The sequence below is a fragment of the Vanessa cardui genome, chromosome 5 (genome assembly GCF_905220365.1).
Source record: "Vanessa cardui chromosome 5, ilVanCard2.1, whole genome shotgun sequence".
In the NCBI taxonomy this organism is placed as follows: domain Eukaryota; kingdom Metazoa; phylum Arthropoda; class Insecta; order Lepidoptera; family Nymphalidae; genus Vanessa; species Vanessa cardui.
Genome location: NC_061127.1, coordinates 11,229,468 through 11,251,544, shown reverse-complemented (window position 1 = coordinate 11,251,544; position 22,077 = coordinate 11,229,468). Strand labels below are relative to the sequence as shown.

Sequence of the window (22,077 nt, the reverse complement as noted above, 5' to 3'; positions counted from 1 at the left end):
ATATAATGATAGTATAACATCCGAGTTAGTTACGTAGATCATTTCTCAGAATATTGTAATCGATGACTTTGGCGAAACCTAACTGTACACAAACTTGCAAATGCTTTGTTTAAATAACACATACGCAGTATGAAGGGACAGCCCCGAAATTTCGATATCTGCTGCACATTTTTTTTAGTTTGATGTAGTGCAGTTAAAATATTTAAATTACGTATAGTTTAAAAAAAAACTGTTAGGTAACAACTTCAGACCGCAATTTCTCAAGTGCCCTAAGAATGAGCTGAGACGGCGCTGCGCATACAAATTATAAAATTCGTTAACTAAATCACATCCTCTCTCATACTGTCACATTTATACTTTACTCCAACCAAAAGAGGATTGATTGATTTCATTTTAAAAAATTTATTTTATTTTACTGTATAAATTGGTCCCATAGGACCTCAAAAATGATTTATCGAAAGATTATGGTCTAGAAATAACTGTAAGTACATGAATGAACATGAACATTTTCAATGTAAGGTCAGATAGGTGCGTGTGTCTGCCTTTTCTGACCGAAACGAGGGACGATATTGTCAATATAATTATTGCAATAGTTATTATTGATTATTTTTTCATGATGAGTAACAATACACTTTGTAACGTAGTCAAAAAGGTCGAAAACATACGAAAAAGACAAGGCCAGCAAGAAACCGAAGATATCCCGAAGAAGGCCACTGAATCGACGAGTTAGAGGAACCAAGTGACCAACGGCTACGAGATGTGCTTGGAGATTTACAAAGAGCGAATAAAGAGCGAATAAAGATTGCCGTCTCAAGCAGTAAAAGAGCGTAGGAACGATTAAATCCAATAGAAAATCAAGGCAATAAGCTAGACGGCCAGTCATTAAAGGTTTTGCTAAAGTTGTTTTGATTTCGGCTTTTATTTGTGCCGAGAGGACACAGCCTATTTTGCCATGTCACGTGCGATGGTGATTGAACGGTACGGTCAAGATTACAGGCTTAATCTAATTTTGAAGTCATTCTTCATTTAAAACTTATGGAATGGTCAAGAGTCTGCATGAACACCTGATGTTTACGAAACGAACGTTTATATCGCTTTTTATTGATTAAGTATTAATTGTTACAGAGTTTATACCAATGTCAAATCAAAACTTTACTTATATGTTTTAAAAGGTGAAGTATTATAAGTAGTAGGTACTTTAGTCTAAACCTTAGTTTTAATTTGATGAAGTGAAACTAAATTAAAAGGACTAGTAAACGTGAAGTTGTACCCTGAACCGTAGCGATTTTACCAAGTAGGCTCAAGTCTAGGGCAGAATTTAAGGACTGATGTTTTAGCAGCTAAATTACCACAAACATAAAAAAATATATACAACAACAACAACAGCCTATAAATTCCCACTGCTGGGCTAAAAACTCCTCTCCTCTTTAAGGAGAAGGTTTGGAACATATTCCACCACGCTGTTCCAATGCGGGTTGGTGGAATACACATGTGGCAGAATTTCTATGAAATTTGCCACATGCAGGTTTCCTCACGATGTTTTCCTTCACCGCTGAGCACGAGATGAATTATAAAGACAAATTATCGGTTAAGATGCACGCGTTCTAACCACTGGGCCATCTCTGCTCTAAAAAAAAAAAAAAAGGATCACCCGCCTCGTGGGAAGCCAGTCGTCAAGCTGGTCTGAGTTGACAACCCATTCGGATGAGACTAAAAAATATATACTTGAAAAGTATTTACGTTAATCCAACACTGTCCTGTCCTGACCTCCACTGTGTCTGATTGACTCCTAGACAACGTATAGCCTAATAAGTGAATTTGCATTCATTTTATCTCGTTTAGTTCGTTTTCAAAAATGATAGAGAAACAATCAAAATGAGGGATTTGTGCTTTTCCGATTTCATCTTAAAAGCAAATTCACCAGTTCCGTATAATTTATCTAGATTGTTAATTTGTTTCAGATTCAACTAGAGCGGTGGGTGGCACGATGTTGTAAAAATGCCGTACTCGTTAAAATTCTATAAGTTTTAATTTTTAAATTAAAATGGCTGAAAGCTGATTGTAATTGGTAAACCAAATGTAGTTGATAAAAACTAAAATGTAAATTGTCACATATATTATGAAAGTTCCAATATTTTTATTTTTCAGGCGTCGACATCGCTTCAGCAAAAGCTAATTACGTCATTATTACGAATTCCGTTTATGTACATGTACTAGTTTTATGCATAATTGAAGAATGTAAACAAATTGTAATTCCGAGCGCAGCTAGCTCGGTGTGGTATGAGGCGCGGGGGTGGACAATTTTGAGATTTTTCAGAATAAATAATTTTATTGGAATCTACGACTGCAACTTTTTTATCTCACTTGGCCCCGACGCGTCGATTACGCTTGAAAATTTTTTTTTTTTTTTAATTTTAATGAGTAAATACCGGTGTTGTATACATACTATTAGTATGTTAATAGTCATTATGTATTATTGAAAAACATAATCGGTATATAATGGTCGGAATTGCCTAAAGCGTTGTAATAATAATTCAGTTAATAGTAGTCTACACTCTACTGCTACAAAAAAAAACCCATAAAGCGAATTTTCTGTGATAATATACTATTTTTACTTAATGTTAATACTCACGTCATTTTCTTGAATGACTTATGTTAATATGTTATCATAGTAGAGTGTAGAGTATAACCGATAACAGTTCATAGAGCAGCACGCAGTTAATCCATAGACGTACGGTACAATAACGGTATAAGATAGAACAGGCGCTACACCATTGTATTTATTCTCATAAGTTAGAAGTTAGGATAGAGATGAATAAGTGCTATTCTAGACTATTACTTTACCGCATTTGATTCTTTTTCTATATAAACAAACATCTTTGCACCTAAAAAATTAGAATATTATTAAGTAAAAACAAAATATCAATAACTAGAATTTTAATTCGATACATACTAATAGTTACACAAACGTTTCAAATAGTGATTATAATTATATTATTTCATAAATTGAAATACTAAATACACTACAAAAGAAATACAATTTGCAACATTTGAAATTGACTTGAGGAGACAGAGATGCAATGAATGTTTACCATAGCTACCTAAAACGAATGTCTTTGTACTCTGTGCACACTTATTGCCTAATAACTATTATAGTTGACAACTGACACTGAGACTTGAAAGGACGGAAAGTGTCGTGTGGCATGCTGAAATTTTGTTTTAAGTAGTGCAGTATAAAATAGGTAACGAACTACATTAAAGTGATGTCAGAACACGTTTTACCGGCCGAAGAGCCGATACGATTCGTGGCTCCGATCATTCAGGATAATCCGACAGGATGGGGGCCCTGCGAAATGCCGGAACAGTTTAGGGACATGCCCTACCAGCCATTTAGCAAAGGCGACCGCTTGGGAAAGATTAGTGATTGGACTGTCGTGCAAGACAAAAAGTACCAGAGTAAGAACTAAAAGCTTTTACAAATAATATAAAGTAGATAAATATGTAAAAACCGTTTGAGGTTATGATTACTATACAGAACGCTCAGATTTATTGACAAGATTCGATTCTGACAATTTTATGTATCAATATCAGTTAATTTACAATATATTCTAGATAAGTATGCGTCTCAATTTGGTGCTGGTTCGTCATACGCATACTTCCACGATGAAGACGAAAGTACGTTCCATCTGGTGGACTCGACAAGAGAGCAAAAGCCGCCATACCAACGCGGCCGCGCTCGTGGACAACGCAGTCGTGGAGCGAGAGGCGCTCGTACGCCTGGTGGCATGACTACCCTGAATAAGGTAATATTTTGTGTCTCAACCATTACAACCTTTAACAGGTGTTATCAATGTGTTTTGTTTATAATGCTTAAAACCTTTTACTGTAGCAACGAGACCGTAAACTCGGCAAGAGATGGGGCCCAAGAGGAGCTCCTATGAAAATTCGTGATGCTTCTGTTACTGTAAGACCGACCTGGGTCACAATTGAAGACATGGACTTCCCACGTCTGGCTAAACTATCTCTGCCCGGAATTAAAGAAGGTATTACTTTTCAATTCTTTACACTATATAAGAAAGTAAACGAAAAAAAGGGTTATGTTCTAAAAACAAATAAATATCATTGTATCTTACTAAAACCCTCAGATATTTATAATTTATACTGATTTTATCACAACTAATTGTTATTAAGGAGAAGCAAGTGGAATAAAACATTTAATAAAAGAATATTACTAATGAACAAATTTTTGTGTAGGTGAGGATATTGTGTGTAGCGGCACCTTGGAATATTATGACAAGGGCTATGATCGTGTGAATGTGAAGCATGAGAAGCCTCTGCAACGTATTGACCGTATCTTCCATACTGTAAGTATTCCTACGTATAAATTATAATTCTTGTGTTAAAATAGATTTTTTGTTACAAATACTTAAGATGGGTCATAATAATCACATTCTATGACTAAGAATTTTTCAAGTAAGCCCTTCTTTTACAAAACATTGGATATACCAAAGCCTTGTAGTGGAGTGAAAATAAGAATTGATGTTTATAACATACGCGTAAGATAAAGCCAGCAATAGAGTTAAGAATTATCTTTTTGACAGGTCACAACCACGGATGATCCCGTAATACGTCGCCTGAGTAAAACTACTGGCACTGTATATGCTACTGATGCCATCTTGGCCACTATTATGTGCTGTACTCGCTCTAACTATTCATGGGACATAGTGATTGAGAAAATTGGTAAGTAACATGTTGAATGTAGTTTAATATAAAAAAAAAAAAACAGAAATTAGAATATGATTTAGTTTCTCATGTCTCTCTTTTGAAACTTTGAAGGTAATGATAACAATTTATTGCTATTAAAATATATAATAATTAAAATATAGTCTTATAAGATTGAAAATTCTTAATCACAATAACAATATATAAATTTATAGGTGACAAGCTGTTTCTGGACAAGCGTGACAACACCGAGTTTGACTTACTGACTGTTAATGAGACCTCGGTGGAGCCGCCAGCTGATGATGGAAACTCTATCAACTCTCCGCGCAACCTCGCTTTGGAAGCAACCTTCATCAATCATAACTTCAGCCAGCAGGTGATAAAAGTTTACTCATAAGATCATGAAGGTGATCACTTAATTTAGTGGTTAACTAAGTAACTATATTACAAATTAATATAATCTTTTTTTTCCGTTATGTAGGTCTTGAAGTCCGGTCCAAATGAGCCCAAGTTTAAGTTCCCAGAAGCTAACCCATTTGTTTCTGAGGAGGAGGAAGGAGAGGTGGCATCGGTTGGATACCGTTACCGCAAGTGGAACCTCAATAATGGTGTTGTAAGTGATTTTTTAAGTTTATAAAAATTATATTTACAACATTTAGTATTAAGACAGCCATCGTTTTGAAATAAGGAACTTGGCGAAAAATTAAGCTCAATAAAAAGTTTAATTAAAAAAAAAAAACAATCCGGCGCTTAAGCGACATTTCGCGAGCATTTCAAAGGCAATGGATGAGTCGTGATAATTATATTACTACAAAATTATCCTTTATTAATTTCATAATTTTTTTTTAAATTTATTAATGGCATAACAGAAATAGAAATGAATAATATTATAATTAACTTTTCTTACTTAATAGGTGCTAGTAGCCCGCTGCGAGCATGATGCTGTAATGCAAGGTCCGCAAAACGAGACACAGTTCCTCAGTATCAAGGCGCTCAACGAATGGGACTCGAAGCTCGCCAATGGAGTGGAGTGGCGCCAGAAACTCGACACCCAGCGCGGAGCCGTGCTCGCCAATGAGTTGAGGAACAACTCTTGCAAGCTTGCCAAGTGGACAGTACAGGTAAGCCCATTTTTCTACCATACATACATGTAACTAGCTGTATCTTGCTTTCACATATTTTTAAAGTATTATTGCATGGCCGGCCCCTGGGCTGTATCGTGATGTTATTTAAACTATCATCTCGCTACCTTTTCATTTATAGGATATGTAAGGCAAAAATAATTTTATAAATAGGACTAATGGATTCTGGGATTAAGGTGTTCAAACAAATAGAGAAACTCTTAAGCATAGTACCATAGTAAAGCTTTTTACCTGTCATACTCTAACTTTCTAAATTCAATTTGGCAAAGAGATGCATTAAATAAAGATTTTGGTAATCTATATATATATATTTTTTTATAAGATTTCAATGTACTTCAGTTTACTCTTCTGAATTTTGAATGTCCATGGAACCACTTGAAAACTGTGCTTGTATACTACAAATACAGTTTTATATCACCATTTGATATAATTGTGATTCATTATCTGTTTATCATAATACTGAAATGACTTATTTCAGGCTCTGCTGGCTGGCTCCGACCAGATCAAGTTCGGTTACGTGTCTCGTGCGCAAGTGCGTGACAACTCCCGTCACGTGATCCTTGGCACGCAACAGTTCAAGCCGCATGAATTCGCGGCGCAGATCAACCTCTCCATGGATAACGCCTGGGGTATCCTACGTTGTATCATCGACATTTGCATGAAGCAGAAAGATGGTGAGCGAACATTGCATTTTCAAACCTTATTTCAATCTGTATGTAGTCGGGGTAAGAAAAGGTTCGTCACCTTAAGATCTATTTTCGTGTGCTCAGTATGCGATAATCTGCTTTACCGATCGAGAATGATATTGCGTCGCAATGATTTGATGTTTAGTTTCAAAAGGTGCTAAGAATTTACGACTTGATAAAGGAATGAATTTGCAAACTGACGAAGATTTTCTTACTCTGACTGTACATTAAGTACGATAATTACTTATAAATTACGTCCTCTTTTTTTTCGTTGCTATAAATGGATGCAATGAATATTAAATGTTAATTTCGGAAGATATTTTAGATGGTCTATGTGAAGCTTGCTATCCAGATCAGGCAGGCCTATCTGCTACTTTATATCATCTATGCACCACCAATCTTAAGATCTCAAATGTTATATCCATTGTGTTTTAGTTCCACTGTCTCATTCCCCCTTCAAACCAGAACAAAACAATACTATTTTATAGGTTTGTCGTAGTGACCTACCGAGGCGGCTCTGCAAAAATCCCTATCACTACTAAACGCTTAAACTAAACTGTTAAACACATTTGTGTTATATAACATCTCATGGTGGTGAAGAAAATATCGTGAGGAAACCTGCATGTTCCTATAAAAATTCTTCTACTACTGCCTGTCCAATGCAGGTTGCACTGGAAAAGCTTGGTAAAATAAGCACCAAACCTTCTTACAAGGAGTGCCATAATGTACCAGAATGTTACTATTACTTTAGGCTTAGCCGTTAGCCGAGATGGCGTAGTGGTTAGAACTCGTGCATCTTACTGGATGATTACAGGTTCAAACCCATGCAAGCACCGCTGAAGTTCCATGTGCTTAATTTGTGTTTATAATTCATCTCTTGAATTGGTGAAGGATAACGTCGTGAGTAAACCTGCATGTGTCTAATTTCAACGAAATTTTACCACATGTGTATCCACCAACCCGCTTTATGTTCCAAAACCTTCTTCTCAAAGGGAGAGGAGGCCTTAGCCCAGCAGTGGGGAATATACAGGCATTGTACCATTACTTTTGAAAAGGTTTATAAAAATGTTCAGATACTTCGACCATATAAACTCTTGCTCTTCAATATTTTAACACTAATCCGTATGTTTACAATGATTTCAGGTAAATACTTGATCATGAAAGATCCGAACAAGCCTTTGATTCGTCTGTACGACATTCCGGATAATACGTTCGAGTCGGACGGCTCCGAGGAGAGCGGGGACGAACCCGCGGACACGCCCTTCGCGCCGCTGTACTCTTACGGGAACAACAAGAGGATTTAGTACTTTATATCGGTACGACTCCAACTTCTGTAGCCCTTCATTTAAGTAATCAGTATGTATTACATATTTTTATTCAGAAAATACAAACTTTTGGTCACATAATGTGTTTTATTTAACAAATTCAACATACAAAAATAACAATATAACTGTGTAATAAAATATTAAAAGAACTATTTGTACAAATCACAATTATTAATATTTTGGTATTATTGATGTATAACGTCGGTTTAGTATAATTTTAAATTAAGATAATAAAATCGCATTATTTCGTATAAATGCTAAATAACAATTTAATTAAATAACTTATTTACTCAAATCAATATTTGGCAAGTTATACTTTAACAAATAATTGAGTATATAAATTAATTGACTGTTTTTTGACCAGGTACAATTAATTTTTTAACCATTTTTTTTTTATTTCAAAATATTATATCCAGTAACAAGACCTTAGCCCAGACAATTCAAACAACCCTACCTACTTGACTTATGGCTTTTTCTTATGATAATATAATATTAGTACATCATCCAAAAAATGCTATAAAAAATGGGTTTTTAATTTGTAAATGTGAAAAATCTAATTTTACTGACGTTTTACATAAATGCGATTTTGTAAAAATTACAAATATCGTTTGTTACTATAGAAATGTCATATGATAAATAAGTTAAACCTAACCTAACGCTTTTTCCTCATTTTAAAGTAAAAAAAAAATGCTTTATTAGTAGCGATGAGCCCTCACGCACTTTCTGGTAAACATATTTGAGATCTCAGACAAATTCCTCAAATCAAATTGGGTACATAATTTGTAAATATTTAGTTATGCTCGTGTTTGACACGATGACACTATTTTACTAATATAATATATACAATTTAATATTTATTTATAACGCTTAATATTAATATATTTTATATGGCAATCCATTTAACAGTTATTTTGTTATAAAAACAAACAACAAAACCTAACATAATTTTAGTAAAAAATATTAAAACGCATGCATTTTTTATTCTCATAAAAACGGTATATAAAGGCACAGCCGTTATAAAATGTAACGTATAAATGCGTTGACACAATATTCGAGACTCGAACAACTTTTTTACTCTGTGAATTCGTCTCGTAATCTAATTATCCTCACTTTGAAATCTCATCTTTATACAGTGAAACGAGCAGATAAATAAAAAACACAAAATAATCAAAGAAACCGACTTAAAATGTGTCAACACACATTTAATATTAAATGTAAAATTTTATAAAGAGCTATGAGATATATAAGTACAAAAGTACATATCGGTTTGATTTATAGCGCATTATAATTGACCAACCTTATTTCTACATTATATGAACACAACCGTTTTGTAAAATTACTCATTTTATAGTCAATATTTTCAATAAAGTGACAATTCTAAACTTAATAGTTCATTTTCGTGGGTCGATAAATCCATTACAACCATAGACCATAGAAGGGATAGAGCATTCACAAACAATAGTTTTTTAAATAGCTTCAAATTTCCGCAAAATATCAACCAATGAAAATGAACTAATTGGTTTAATTTTTATTATAATTTATTGAGTCTTTCGACTTCATCATTCTGTATATTATCCTGAACCTCCTCCAACGTCTTACCCTTCGTTTCAGGTACGAAGAAATATGTGAAAAAGACACCAATATAAGCAATGCTTGCGAATAACCAAAACACAGTATAAATACCGAACGTATCCTTAACACTCTGATATAACTTTGTAACAATAAAATTTAAAATACAAGCCATCATCGTCGCCAGACTCGATGCTAACGTTTTGACGTTTATGGGGAACAATTCTGCTTGCAATATATACGGTATATTACCTAAACCGGCGGCGTACAAAACATTAAAACTCAAAACTCCAACAATAGGTAACAACCACAAGGACGACATTATATCAGAGCTCACATTGAGTGAAGTGATTAGGAAAAAATATATACCGACGAGTGTTAAAGAAACGGCGACTCCGAATGTTGAGATGAATAGGAGAATTCTCCTACCGTAATATCTACACAAAAATGTTGCTGCTATACCTGTAACAGAAAATAATATTCATGTATTACTTATCTTAACATATATGTACTATATTTGAAGATACGACTTCCTACAAGTCCATGGTCACTGAATATCATAAACATTACTGTTTACCAGTTTGAGTAATTGTGCCAGTGTAAGTAAGATATTACGGAGATAACATCTTAGTGCCAAAGATTGGTTATGCCTTGTATGTGTAAGATGTTAAATCTTACATAGCCAATGGATGATTGTGACCACCTATCATTAGTATATATATCATTAGTGTATATATAAATATTATTTAAATGGCTAAAATCTGTTTTTTTTTTTATTGTTTATAAGTTAAATACGGTGGTGGATTTACAAATTTGCCGCCCTTACTGACTTTTGAAATTCGATACGTTAGTTTAGTTGACAATCATATTAATTACATTTATTCTGAAATTGCAACATTTATGATTTGTGTTCTGTCGTCCTCATTACATCGGCTTTTTCCCGTTAATAGTATGATTATAAACTAGGTGATATAAAAATGATAATAACAAATTTGCGTTAAATCTGCCCCCCTCTAAATCTGCCTCCCTAGTTACAAATACTATTTAATCTAGGGCAGGTTAAATAGTATTTGTAAGTGTATTTCATACTTTATATGATTAAAAAAATTATTGTAGTTATAATATTTATTGCTTTGTATTATAAAGTAAGTCCAGACGAGCTCAAAGTCCTATGGAAAGAATTATCTTAAACCCTCTTAGAGATAAAAGGTAAAACTGTTGCTATCACATCTAAAAAGATTTTCAAACATGTGTTAAGAATGATTTGAATCTTATCACAGATTAATGGACTTCGAGCGATATTAAATAATAATAATAATATTTATTAGGTATTAAAACAAAAATATATAATGATTCAATCTAAGAATAAAGATAAAGAATAAACTTTTCCTAGATACTACACAATATACATAAAATAAGTCAAAAAAAAAAACAAATTAAAAGTAATATATCTATTCGCAATTGGCAACACTTGTAATTTCCTTTTTAATTATGTCATTGACAATACTACCAATACATGACATGCCTTTCAAGCGTATATTTAAATTATTTTTATGTATGCATATGTGTATGATGTAAGAGAGATAATTAAATTAAAAAATATATTCACCTGCTCCCAGTTGCACAAATCCATATAGTATGCTGACTAATGGGCCCGAAATGCTAGTGTTGTGTCGGAATATGATTTCGACATACGACTGTATCGCCAAACTACCAGTCATATATTGTAGTACTTTGAGTCCTGTAAATATTATTCAGGAATTATTATGCAATTCAACAGTAAGGCACACTTACATACACAAAACTAAATTTCTATACATGGAACTAAGATTAAAATAATGTTAAATGGGTAACATTAATTAATAACACTGTATACGAATAACTTTTACAATAGGCTATTTGACTGGTTTTTAAAATCCATTTTATATTATTTAAAAGAAGTTAAGGAACCCAGTAAAAGTTGGTTTCATATTCTAGTATATATTTGCTGAAAAACAACAAATTAAAAATTCAATATTTAAATAGCTCGCGAAAACGGTACTTTGACAATATGACGCTGCAATGGGGTCGGTGACGTCACTTGCCTGTATTATAATCACATGTGGCACATATAATACACATACAGTAGGTAAACGAATTAACATTAAAGCAAGTGACGTCATCATAAACCCGGCCAATCAAAAGCGTTTCGTGTCCGTGACAAACGTTTAAAAAAATGCATTTTTATTTATGATTATGATTTGCAAATTTCGTTAATAAATAACCATTTTTAAACTCATAATATATACTGATTACAATAATTGACACTTTATCTTTCGCATTGTCAAATAGCCTATTATTTACTTTAAAAAACTATTTATAATCATTTTATTATCATAACATTTACAACTAAAATATACTCTAACTAGATCATTCATATTTGAAGGTTAATAATTTTCGTAAATTAGATTTAATATCGTATTTCCTTGTACTGAAAAGTTTTTTTTGTAGAGCGTAAATGACCCTTTGGGCCTTTGGCAGATAGGGGTTAAAACATGCTAAGGGTTCTGTTATACTTTTATGTTTGGCAATCTATTAAAATTAAAAGGATCATTTCCATTCAAATTAATATTTCGTAGATATTTGGTTGTATCATTTTATTTACCTGCAATTAAATATAAAACCTTATTTGATCGTCGAAATAAAAATCGGTGTAGCGGGTATCTTAAACTTTAGATTTTTTTTTGACGAATTTGTAATTTTAAATATAATTAAACAACTTTTATAAAGATCATCTTAATTAAGAAAAAATATTACAAGAATCGATTATAAGTAAGTATAGTTAAGCATGTTACGAAATCATTTTTCAACGAGAAATTTAAATGTAATTTTTAATTGCTGAATATGTCTACCATAATAGGATCGAGTATACATATAAATAAGAAGCTGATAGATTCTATAGGTTTTTCAGTTGACAACGGAACAAAAGAGCCGCACACACGAGCAATTTTCATCGCCTGATGTTTAATTATAACTGTGTGAGATAAGATAGTAACAAAATAGTACATTTGAATTGTCTGGTCGTAAATATCACGCAGTAAATGAATGCCATGCGGACTCAGATAGCTCAACGGATAGAATAGATTGGTCTAAACTCGAAGATCTGACTTCAAATTACCTCATGTGACCTCTAAGTATCTGCAGGGCCGTATTTAGGGGAGGGCAACCGCGGCAACTGCCCTGGGGCCTCCACATTAGTAGGGGCCACAGTTTTCAGCAAGTTTACAAATACCGAGATATAGTCAAATTATAATAATATTATTATTTAATATTTTGAAAGTTACCGATACAAGTAAATAAATCATAGCTTATTGATTGGAATAAAAAAGTAATTAATTCATGATAATATAATTATTAGGTTGTTCACGCTTCTGTTTGTCTAGGGCCCCCACTGCTTTGTGGCCCGGGGGCCTCCAGACCTTTAAATCCGGCTCTGAGTATCTGCACTCTGTATCAAATTAAACATATCTTATCTCCAGCCCGCAGAAGAAACCTAGAGCCTATTTTCTCTTGAGAGGAAGTAAGGCTTAGAAGTGGGATATTTACCCTACGAATTTTAACGTAGATAATCGCAATACGATGTACAAACAATGATGCGATCTATATTTATAAAAGACAATGCTTATCACTGTATTTTTGACATTGAAGGAAAACATTGGGGAAGACGTCTTCCCTTTGTATTCACGGACATTCACAATCTCGTTATAAAAATAATGGAAAACTACAAGGAACCACATAACTACAGTGACTAAAACCGTACGCGACGTATACTATTTTTTTATAAGGATATCGTTATCGAAATTAAGCGATCTGGTTATTCTCAAGTCTGAGGTGTCTTTTGAAACGGATATTAGGTTTTTTTTTTATATATGTTACGAGAGTAACCTTAACCTACAATACGGTGTTATACCATTTGATTCAATATCATAATTTATATCACATTATTATTGCATATTATTAATATAGCAGCAGTTATTGAATTTACTGTGTTATATACAATTATTATTATAGGTAATTAATTAATCAATAATTTGTAAAACTGTAATTAATATTATTTTATATGGCATTGCATTTAATACTGGCATGTACAGGGCCGCCGTAAGCGGGTGTGCAAAGCGTGCACTGCACGCGGGCGGCACGTCCAGGGGGCGGCAAATTGAGCAATACATCACGTACCTAATTCAAGTCATTATTATAATTCCCACAAATCCTTAAGTAGAATAAATTATTCAAAATATCGCACTGAGTAAAGTTAAAAGTCCTTCGTCTGTTATCCTATGAAAAACAGTACTGTCGAAGTTAGGGAATCACCTTTAAGCTTCCTTATCAATTGGTAGATTAGGTATCCGTTACTTGTAGTAGGGCGTTGTCGTAGGGCGGCTTGAAGGGTATCGTGCCGTAAGGTACATATATTGGTGGTCGCTCGAAATAGAGAGCTACGGGCACGGCATACGTTCGCTGTCGCAGGCGCAACGTGCTCAACGCAAACTTAAAGGAACAGCTATAGGCCACACATCGCCAGTTGAAAAAGGAGTTACAAAAGGCGTTAAGTAAACAGAGATCAAAGGGGCCCCCCTATCGTGGTTTGCGAGGGAAGCTCCAGACACACGGCGCTCCTGTTACGGAATAACTACCCTCAGATCTCCGGCGTCTGGTCGGGGAGCTATTTCCCGGAAACATGGCGAGTCACTCAACCATCGATGCCTTAAAACAGCCTGAAGACCCTGACAATGGAGGCGGTGGTCCAAGGGAACGTAGTCCTAACGGTATCACCGGCCGTGGAGAACGAATCATTTCTGATCTATCTCATAGAGAAACGCCGAGCATAGCCTTTTCCATAGCACGCTGAGCGACTTTAAACCGTGCCGTGAGTGTCCACGTTTCCGCTCCGTATGTCATGACGGGTAAGACGCACTGCTTGAAGACTTTTGTCTTAAGGCACTGTGGGATCGACGATGTAAAGATTCGACGTAATTTTCCGAACACTGCCCAACCTAGCTGAATTCTTCTAGTCACCTCGTCCTCAAGGTTGTTTCAAATTTCGCAAATTCTGCCCAAGGTAGACATATTTTTGAACAACTTCGAGGATGGTACCATGTATCCCAATCGGTTCCGGTAGAACATGTTCATTGAACATGACCTTGGTTTTATCCAAGTTCATCTGTAGGCTGATGCGCACAGAAGAATCAGCCTGCTGGTTCAGCATCTGTTGTAGGTCTTGCAGCGTTTCTGCCATAATCACGATGTCGTCTGCAAATCTCAAGTAAGAGATGTATTCGCCATTGATGTTGATGCCACGTCCTTTCCAGTTCAGCGTCTTGAACATATCCTCCATTGCATTAGTAAACAATTTTGGGGAAATAACGCCCCCTTGTCTCACTGGGGATGCAATGGTATGAGATTTGTTTGCTGATTCTGTACTTGGACGGAAAATACACCTATTTGGCTGGACTCCCTTAATGCTCATAACAAGGCTCTTATCTTACGGGACCGTGGCAGCAGTGCTACTGATCCGCTTCGCCGAAGAAGACCAGAAGAAGGGGTCTTCGCTATGGATATCTTCTCCTCCCGCCATAAGTGCTTTGGGGTTAAGGGTTTCTATACCCTGAGAACTCCCTAGGAAGTGGAACCCCGCAAAGGTGAGCCTAACTTCAGGACGTCACGGTAGTATGCACAAACGATCTCGTGACATCCTCCAAAAAGACGGAGCGGGTGGCTAACGTTGGTTTTTTAGCAGGTCCCCGCCCCCCACCTCATGTGGAGTAGTATGCGTTTTTGCAGCGAAAAAAAAGGGCGGCATAATAGGTATTGCACGCGGGCGACAAAACAGCTAGCGGCGGGCCTGGGCATGTAACACTATTTCTTATTTTAAATATGATTGAGCTGTCAATAGAAAAAAATTGGACGATAGCGTGGGGCATTCTAACAAAAGATAGAGACATTGAAGCATCATTGTAAAACGATAATATTATTTTGGCCATCCCGAACTACTGAAATTACATATATTGATCTAAGTGTTGAGTAATTTATTAATTTAAATTATAATTTGATCACATAGTTGTGTACGATATACAATGTTGTGACACCTAAAACTATAACCTTCGCGAGTTTGTTTTATATGTACCTAATAAAGATTATATGAATCAAATATTTATTGTAAATAGTCTGAAACAAGCCAAGCAAACGTTGCGGTGATAAACATATCAACCTTGTTATTAGTACCAGTGTTGCCCGATTATGGCTGAGTGAAATTTTATATGTAAACTATTGACCCGTCGCCCTTTGCCCGGGAGGACCTAAGTTTCTTTTTATATCTCTACCTTCTATTTAATTTTTTTGTTGCTTTTTTCCTACATGTTTAACAATTGTCGTTCTGTTTCAATTTATTTACACAAAAAAAAATTCGTGAGACAAAGCGCTTCCTGATTGGCCGGACTTGTGATGAAGTCACTTGCTTGTTAACCTTGCTTGCCTTCTATATTTACCACACATTAAAATACAGGCAAGTGACGTCACCGACCCCACTGCAACGCCATATTGACACAAAAAAAATTATATACCTGAACCTTCCTTATGAATCCCTCTGTCTAATAGACAGGATTTCACTAATGAGAAAACCGCATGGAAATTCGTTCAGTAGTTTTGGAAAGGTCGTTATGAACGCGGCCTTATAGAACATATGATTGTCCAAACGTATTTTGTCTAATCTCGGAACCTATTCTACGAACTGGATTATATATGTGTGTTACTAACCTGCTATTATATAAATAGTCCGTCTATATTTCATTTTCGCCAGCTCCTTTATCGTCGTTTTATTTTCCATACTCTCTTGCACGTGCGCGCGCATCACGTCAATTTGTTCATTGACCCACTGAAATATCACATACGTTACTCTGATCCCAATGTTACATAGCTAAAGTTGTGTTTCCGAAAATCAAAAGTAACGACAGTACCACAAACATTCAGACTTAAGACAACATAGAAAACTAATTAACTTTTTCTGCTACTACTAATCGACCAAGGAGGTCGTTTAAGGAAATTTTACGTGACTTGAAAAATAAGTCAAACGCCCGCGACTTTGCTAACGTTTCTTATATTAACTGTCGGGTGTTAAGCATAAAAAAGGTTCAACCTTGCTTCGTTCCAAATTTTATCAAATGATTTTTAGTGGTTTGGCCAAAAAGGCCAACAGACAGAGCAATAGAGTTATATAGTTTCGATGGAATAGAATTGAATGTTTGTATTTAATTATTTAAGATCAGTGATTTTATCTAAGAGGAACATTGACCTCAATTAAACTTTACTCTCTAATTAATACATAATATCTCAAATTGTAAATTAGCTAGAGACTGTCACACATATAACTCCGACCCGATGATATTTTTTTACCAAACGATAAGCGAATGTAATAATCTATACTTACTAATATTATAAATGTGAAAGTAACTCTGTCTGTGTGTCGCTCTTTCACGACTAAACCAAAGAACCGAATTTGATGAAATTTGGTATGCAAAATACTTAGAAAAAAGACATTGGCTACTTTTTTTCTTAACACATGACAGTCGATTCCGAAAACATGAGCGAAGCCGCAGGCGATAACTAGTTCTATATATAATAAAAATATCAATAGTGAACAGTGTTTCATTTTGGTACTGAGCAATTTTTTTTAATTAATAATTTTGCTTCAATAGGTATATTGCTAGGTTTTAACTTCGTCTTCTCTTTAGAGAAAGTTCTATAGTATATTTTACCACCCGGTGGTAGTGTTTGGTGCACTCATGAGATATTCTACTGCCAAACAATAATACTAACTTTTATAGTGTTCCGATTTAAAGGGTGACTTAAACAACAGGCACTTTAATTATTTTTCTTAAAGAAATATATTAATAACCTAATATATGAAATTATCAACTAATTTTGCTATTAATCCTCCATTTGAACCTAAAACTTATGTTAGTGAGGACGACAATAGCCCAAAGGATCCAGACTCCTTACATAGCTAGCCATCCACATATCGGCACAATATCTTAGTTCCCAAAGTTGGCGGCGCATTGGCGATGTAAGGAATGGTCAATGTTTCTAATAGCGCCAATCTATGGCCCAGTAACCCGTCTGCCAATATAAAAAACACGCTTCTGTAATGTGTGAATAGGGTTGCTCATACGTACCATTTCATCTTTAGTGCCCTTTAGTATCATGAATTCCTTCTTTGCCTCAGCCAGTCTCCCATTCGCCAAGTAGTAGTACGGTGACTCCGGTACCCACAGGCATATTATCGCATAGAAAAACGAAAACGTCAGGACGATCAAGTTTAGGACAGTGTAGCTCACGAACGGTCCCACGCTGTATATGACAAGGCTGCCCAGGTTATTCATTACTTGGACCAACATTCCTAGAGCGCCACGTATCTCTTTATCAGCTATCTCGGTAAGATATATCATTGTAACCTGGGGAATAAAATGAAATTTAAAAATATTATTTTCCTTACGGATAATAGAGTTGTTTGTCCCTTAATAAATTTAGTAGATATTATTCGTCGCCTTCTGATGAGGATGTACGAAATGGTATGACAAATTAAATCTTCTTTATGTTAATTTGAATGCATTAAGTCCATGCAATTTATTCATTTAATGATAAGATTCAAATACAGAAAGTACGTCTTTACGTACTTTCAGTTACGGAACTAACAATTCCGAACTTCTACTGAGAATTAAACAACGGAAAAATCCAGTAACTTTTATATTGACGCGATATGTTATTTCATTCATTTTCAATTCACAGTACCAAAATAACGTGATATAGAAATATCACAACTCGTAACAAATACTAAGTTAATACTTACAACAGCTGTTATTCCATTTGCTATGCCCATTAGGACTCTCGCCAAGCACATCAATATCGGACTCTTCGTATACAAAATAATAAGCTAAAAAATATTAATAATTAATAAAATTAATTGAAATTATTACTAATTTCCTATAAATATATACCACCGGTATATACAGATATGATCTAGTAATTAAAATAGGTGTATCTTAACCTAAGATAGCATGTTCAAGGACGGGCACCACTTATGCTCGGCGTGAAGAAAAACGGCGGAAGGAAACCAGCATGTCTATTAACCAAACCGCTTTCGAGCGCGATGTAATCAGCTCCTCGAAAGAGGAGCTGATCCCTTAGACTGTTACTATTTTATTCTGAATACTGACATCGACATTGTTTTTGATTAAAGACATCGTATGAAATTCTTTACAATGTCATTAGCTATCGATTACAAACTTATGAAGTTATATCAAAATAATCTATTTGTCGATATAAATAAATCTATATACAATAGACTAAGACACAACTTAGATGTAGCATCGGCAAAATACGTAAAATCGATTACTGTCGATTTACACAAACAATAGAAATAGCTCCCTATAGCCCTATTCGACGCTATTCGTCGCTGTAGATTCTCGCGTCAGTTCAACCCTAGAAAGCAAATCGACGTGTCAAATTGACGAATATATTAGGTCATATACACGTTATTACGTTTGTGTAAAGATCATATTCACATAATAAATAAATATTGATAATTTGGGATGGCGTACTTAAATCGGCTGAGATCGGTTTTACGAATTTTGCCGATGCTACATCTAATTTGTGTCGTACATTGTCGTTGTTTAAAAAATACAATTTAAAATTATGAAGTTTCAAATTTAGAATACTACAATGTATCTAATTAAATAAACAATAAATGATGCTACAGTAAAGTGATATTGTTATTGAAAGCAATTTATGACTTACAGCACCCAAAAATCCCGGAAGTGGAGCACTTAGAACCGTAAGGCGTCGACCAGTTCTGTCGCTCAACTCCTTGCCGAGATAGCATCCTGGTAACGCACCGAGTGCGGCCAAAGATACTACCCAGGAACTTTGTTCCTAGACGAATCAAAACAGTTTGCCAATTGGCGATTTAACCTGCTGGCTTATTGTCAAATGAAATCACTATTTATTTTGTAAACAATAACATTTGTAAGCGTATTTAATAATAAGCTAGACATCCTATAATAATTTTTATTATATTATTGTACTAGCGACCTTCCTCGGCTTCGCACGGATGCAATACTGATACTAAATATTCTACAGAATTTGTTTATTTACGACATCACATTAGAAAATTATCAGTAAAGACGCTTACTAAATTGTCAGTGTATTATAAACAAAAATCTTCCTTCCTCGAATTATTCTATCTATTACAAAAAAAAAACGCATCAAAATCCGTTGCGTATTTCTAAAGATTTAAGCATACATAGGGACGGAAAAAGTGACTTTGTTTTATACTAAATAATGATAATGATATAACATTAAAACACTCATGGATGTGTGCTATTTAATTTAAAAATAAATAAATATTTTAGTCGTAAATTATAATACTAAGTCGAATTCTCCTTGGTCGCCATAGCCAATCCTGAAGATAATTGTAAAGCTAAATCACGTATGCCCAGTGTGGCATACGATAATTTTATGGACTAAAATGGTGCGATTTAGATATTTTCTCCATATCCATATCTTGCTCAAAACAAAATATCTAATTGTTTTTTTTACCGCTTAGGTATCAAACACGAGTAGATTTTCAAAAGTATCATTCGTTGAAATTCACCTCTAGAAAAAAAAACGCAGCAGCTATAATATTTAGCTTAAGCTTATCCACAAAGTAAGGATTTATTTTTAAAATCAGTTTTTCCCAAACGACAACTAAAACGACCATTTATATACTTTGCGTAGGTCATTCTCTTCACGGTCGCTGCTAAACGTGGAAGAGATTGGAGAGTTTTAATTTGTTGAAGGTTTTGTGCAAAAAACAATCACATATTAAAAAAATATATTATCAAATTATGCCAGTTAGTTCACAGATGGTATTTTATACATTGATTAATATCAGGCATATTTTCCATGTACCAGTATCCAGCGAGAGAAGATACAGTTAAAAAATACACTCGCTAAATATATTCCCGTTTATAGTTACGTTTCAAATACGACCTCTTGAACTTCTTGAATAAAAAATTTTAAGACCTTTGTTTAATTATTATAATTACGGTTAATATTAAAACATCAACACACTCACATCGGTAATTTCTACGCCTGTTTCACCATAGATAAACTTCGGTATAGCTGGAGAAGGCCATGATATTACGGCTCCGGTAAATGTAAATGCGAAGGAAACTGTCAAAAAAATTACCTAGCCTCATTTCTACCATACAATATAAATCAAGCTATTGGGAATCTATTTTTAATAATAAAATTAATTAACAATTATAATAAAACTTACCACATATACCCGCCAAATATTGAATTTTTCTGCTCTTTGGTACACACATATTTTAAATATTAAAGATTATTCTAATACATCATATATTATTGTTACACGAAGTTGGAAATTAAAACAATAAAATATTATTAATTCATGAAATTAAATCAAAAGCCATTGTTATTATCACCGACTTAGATACATATAATAATAGTCTGTGTAAAATGCTCGCAAGTCATCTATGTTTCACTTGTATGATCTAACATCAAACGTCACAATGATCATTATTATTGAACATTAATCTATTTAACGTAATAAAATAAAATGTTTTTTAGATTCAAATTGAACACAACCCTACATAACCATCGCTGTACAGCGTTTACTGTATGAAACTCAACACTATTGTCAAACTTCAAAGAAGATAAAACCCACAGTGTATGTAAATAATAAATATAGAGAGTGAATTCGTAATGAGATTAAAATAATGTTGTCATATTTTAAATTTCCTAAATATATGTAAAATATAAAAATTTGATCTTCGATTGAGTGTAAACGTTCTTAATGGCAGTTTTTATTTATTTCAGATATAGAGTTAAGGAGTGGAATTATCTGATTTTTATAACAGTAAAAAATGTTAATATTACCATAGTAAAAAATAATTATGCTGCTGATTATTTTAGAAGTCGTTACGAAATTTAATGTTGTTATTGAATATTTGTAAACATTTATTACTCACGTAAAAGTTCTATTTTTATTCCCTAAAGTAGATTATGCTCTTGGCGTACAACCAAGTGTATAACAATTATCGTAATGTTTTTTTTTTCATTTATTTAAGAAAGATACACAAATGTTCCTGATGACTCTGGTCAAGTCGCAAAAACGATATTAATTATATAAGCCGAGAAGCCTCACGTATGTGACGTAATATCTCCCGATGAGACTTTAAAACTAAATATCAAGAGTTCATGGACTATTTGTATTAAGCAACCTCCTAGCCGATATTGAGTTATACAGATTACAATATATAAAAATAATACGTGAAATTGCAATCATATTTCGCAGTTCACAATATTTCGACAACTTAAAATCTTCTCATCAGATCATAATCTAACGAATTTTGTAATCTTACGGTGACATATACATATTTGAAATAACTTTAAATATTGACTGCAAGGTCGAAAGATCGCGAACTTTAACGTCTACACTATCTGACCTACAATGTTCCAAGCTGATCAAGTGCTGTTCGAAAAACTTTAATTGTACTTATGAAATCGATTCACTACTATGCAATTTAAGGTATC

General features: G+C 34.1%; 2 protein-coding genes across 3 annotated transcripts; one reads left to right on the top strand and one right to left on the bottom strand.

Annotated features, from left to right (window-relative positions):
• The first annotated feature begins 3,148 nt into the window (after positions 1-3,148).
• Positions 3,149-9,624, top strand: LOC124529633 (eukaryotic translation initiation factor 3 subunit D). Of its 2 annotated transcripts, XM_047103450.1 has the most exons (11): positions 3,149-3,456; positions 3,613-3,803; positions 3,890-4,043; positions 4,255-4,364; positions 4,602-4,740; positions 4,938-5,098; positions 5,204-5,335; positions 5,637-5,843; positions 6,343-6,538; positions 7,694-7,866; positions 9,487-9,624. In XM_047103450.1, the coding sequence occupies exons 1-10, from the start codon at positions 3,264-3,266 to the stop codon at positions 7,852-7,854; spliced, it is 1,644 nt and encodes a 547-aa protein (XP_046959406.1). In that variant the 5' UTR covers positions 3,149-3,263; the 3' UTR covers positions 7,855-7,866; positions 9,487-9,624. The 2 variants fall into 2 exon arrangements, with proteins under 2 accessions (XP_046959406.1, XP_046959405.1); XM_047103449.1 differs by lacking the exon at positions 9,487-9,624 and having other exon boundaries at positions 7,694-7,951.
• LOC124529634 (facilitated trehalose transporter Tret1-like) lies at positions 9,400-21,180 on the bottom strand. The gene is made up of 8 exons (XM_047103451.1): positions 20,798-21,180; positions 20,594-20,691; positions 19,273-19,407; positions 18,326-18,409; positions 17,652-17,930; positions 16,237-16,354; positions 11,054-11,185; positions 9,400-9,906 (listed from the first exon to the last, which is right to left on the bottom strand). The coding sequence occupies exons 1-8, from the start codon at positions 20,844-20,846 to the stop codon at positions 9,407-9,409; spliced, it is 1,395 nt and encodes a 464-aa protein (XP_046959407.1). The 5' UTR covers positions 20,847-21,180; the 3' UTR covers positions 9,400-9,406.
• Positions 21,181-22,077: the final 897 nt, after the last annotated feature.

Coding starts and splice junctions, on each gene's coding strand:
- LOC124529634 (XM_047103451.1), bottom strand. CDS start 20,846: ATGTGTGTACCAAAGAGCAGAAAAATTCAATATTTGGCGGGTATATGT. Junction 17,931..18,325: donor CAAATGGAATAACAGCTGTT/GTAAGTATTAAC, acceptor TTTATTCCCCAG/GTTACAATGATATATCTTAC. Junction 16,355..17,651: donor AGGGCACTAAAGATGAAATG/GTACGTATGAGC, acceptor GTGATATTTCAG/TGGGTCAATGAACAAATTGA.
- LOC124529633 (XM_047103450.1), top strand. CDS start 3,264: ATGTCAGAACACGTTTTACCGGCCGAAGAGCCGATACGATTCGTGGCT. Junction 3,457..3,612: donor GCAAGACAAAAAGTACCAGA/GTAAGAACTAAA, acceptor AATATATTCTAG/ATAAGTATGCGTCTCAATTT. Junction 4,365..4,601: donor TTGACCGTATCTTCCATACT/GTAAGTATTCCT, acceptor TCTTTTTGACAG/GTCACAACCACGGATGATCC.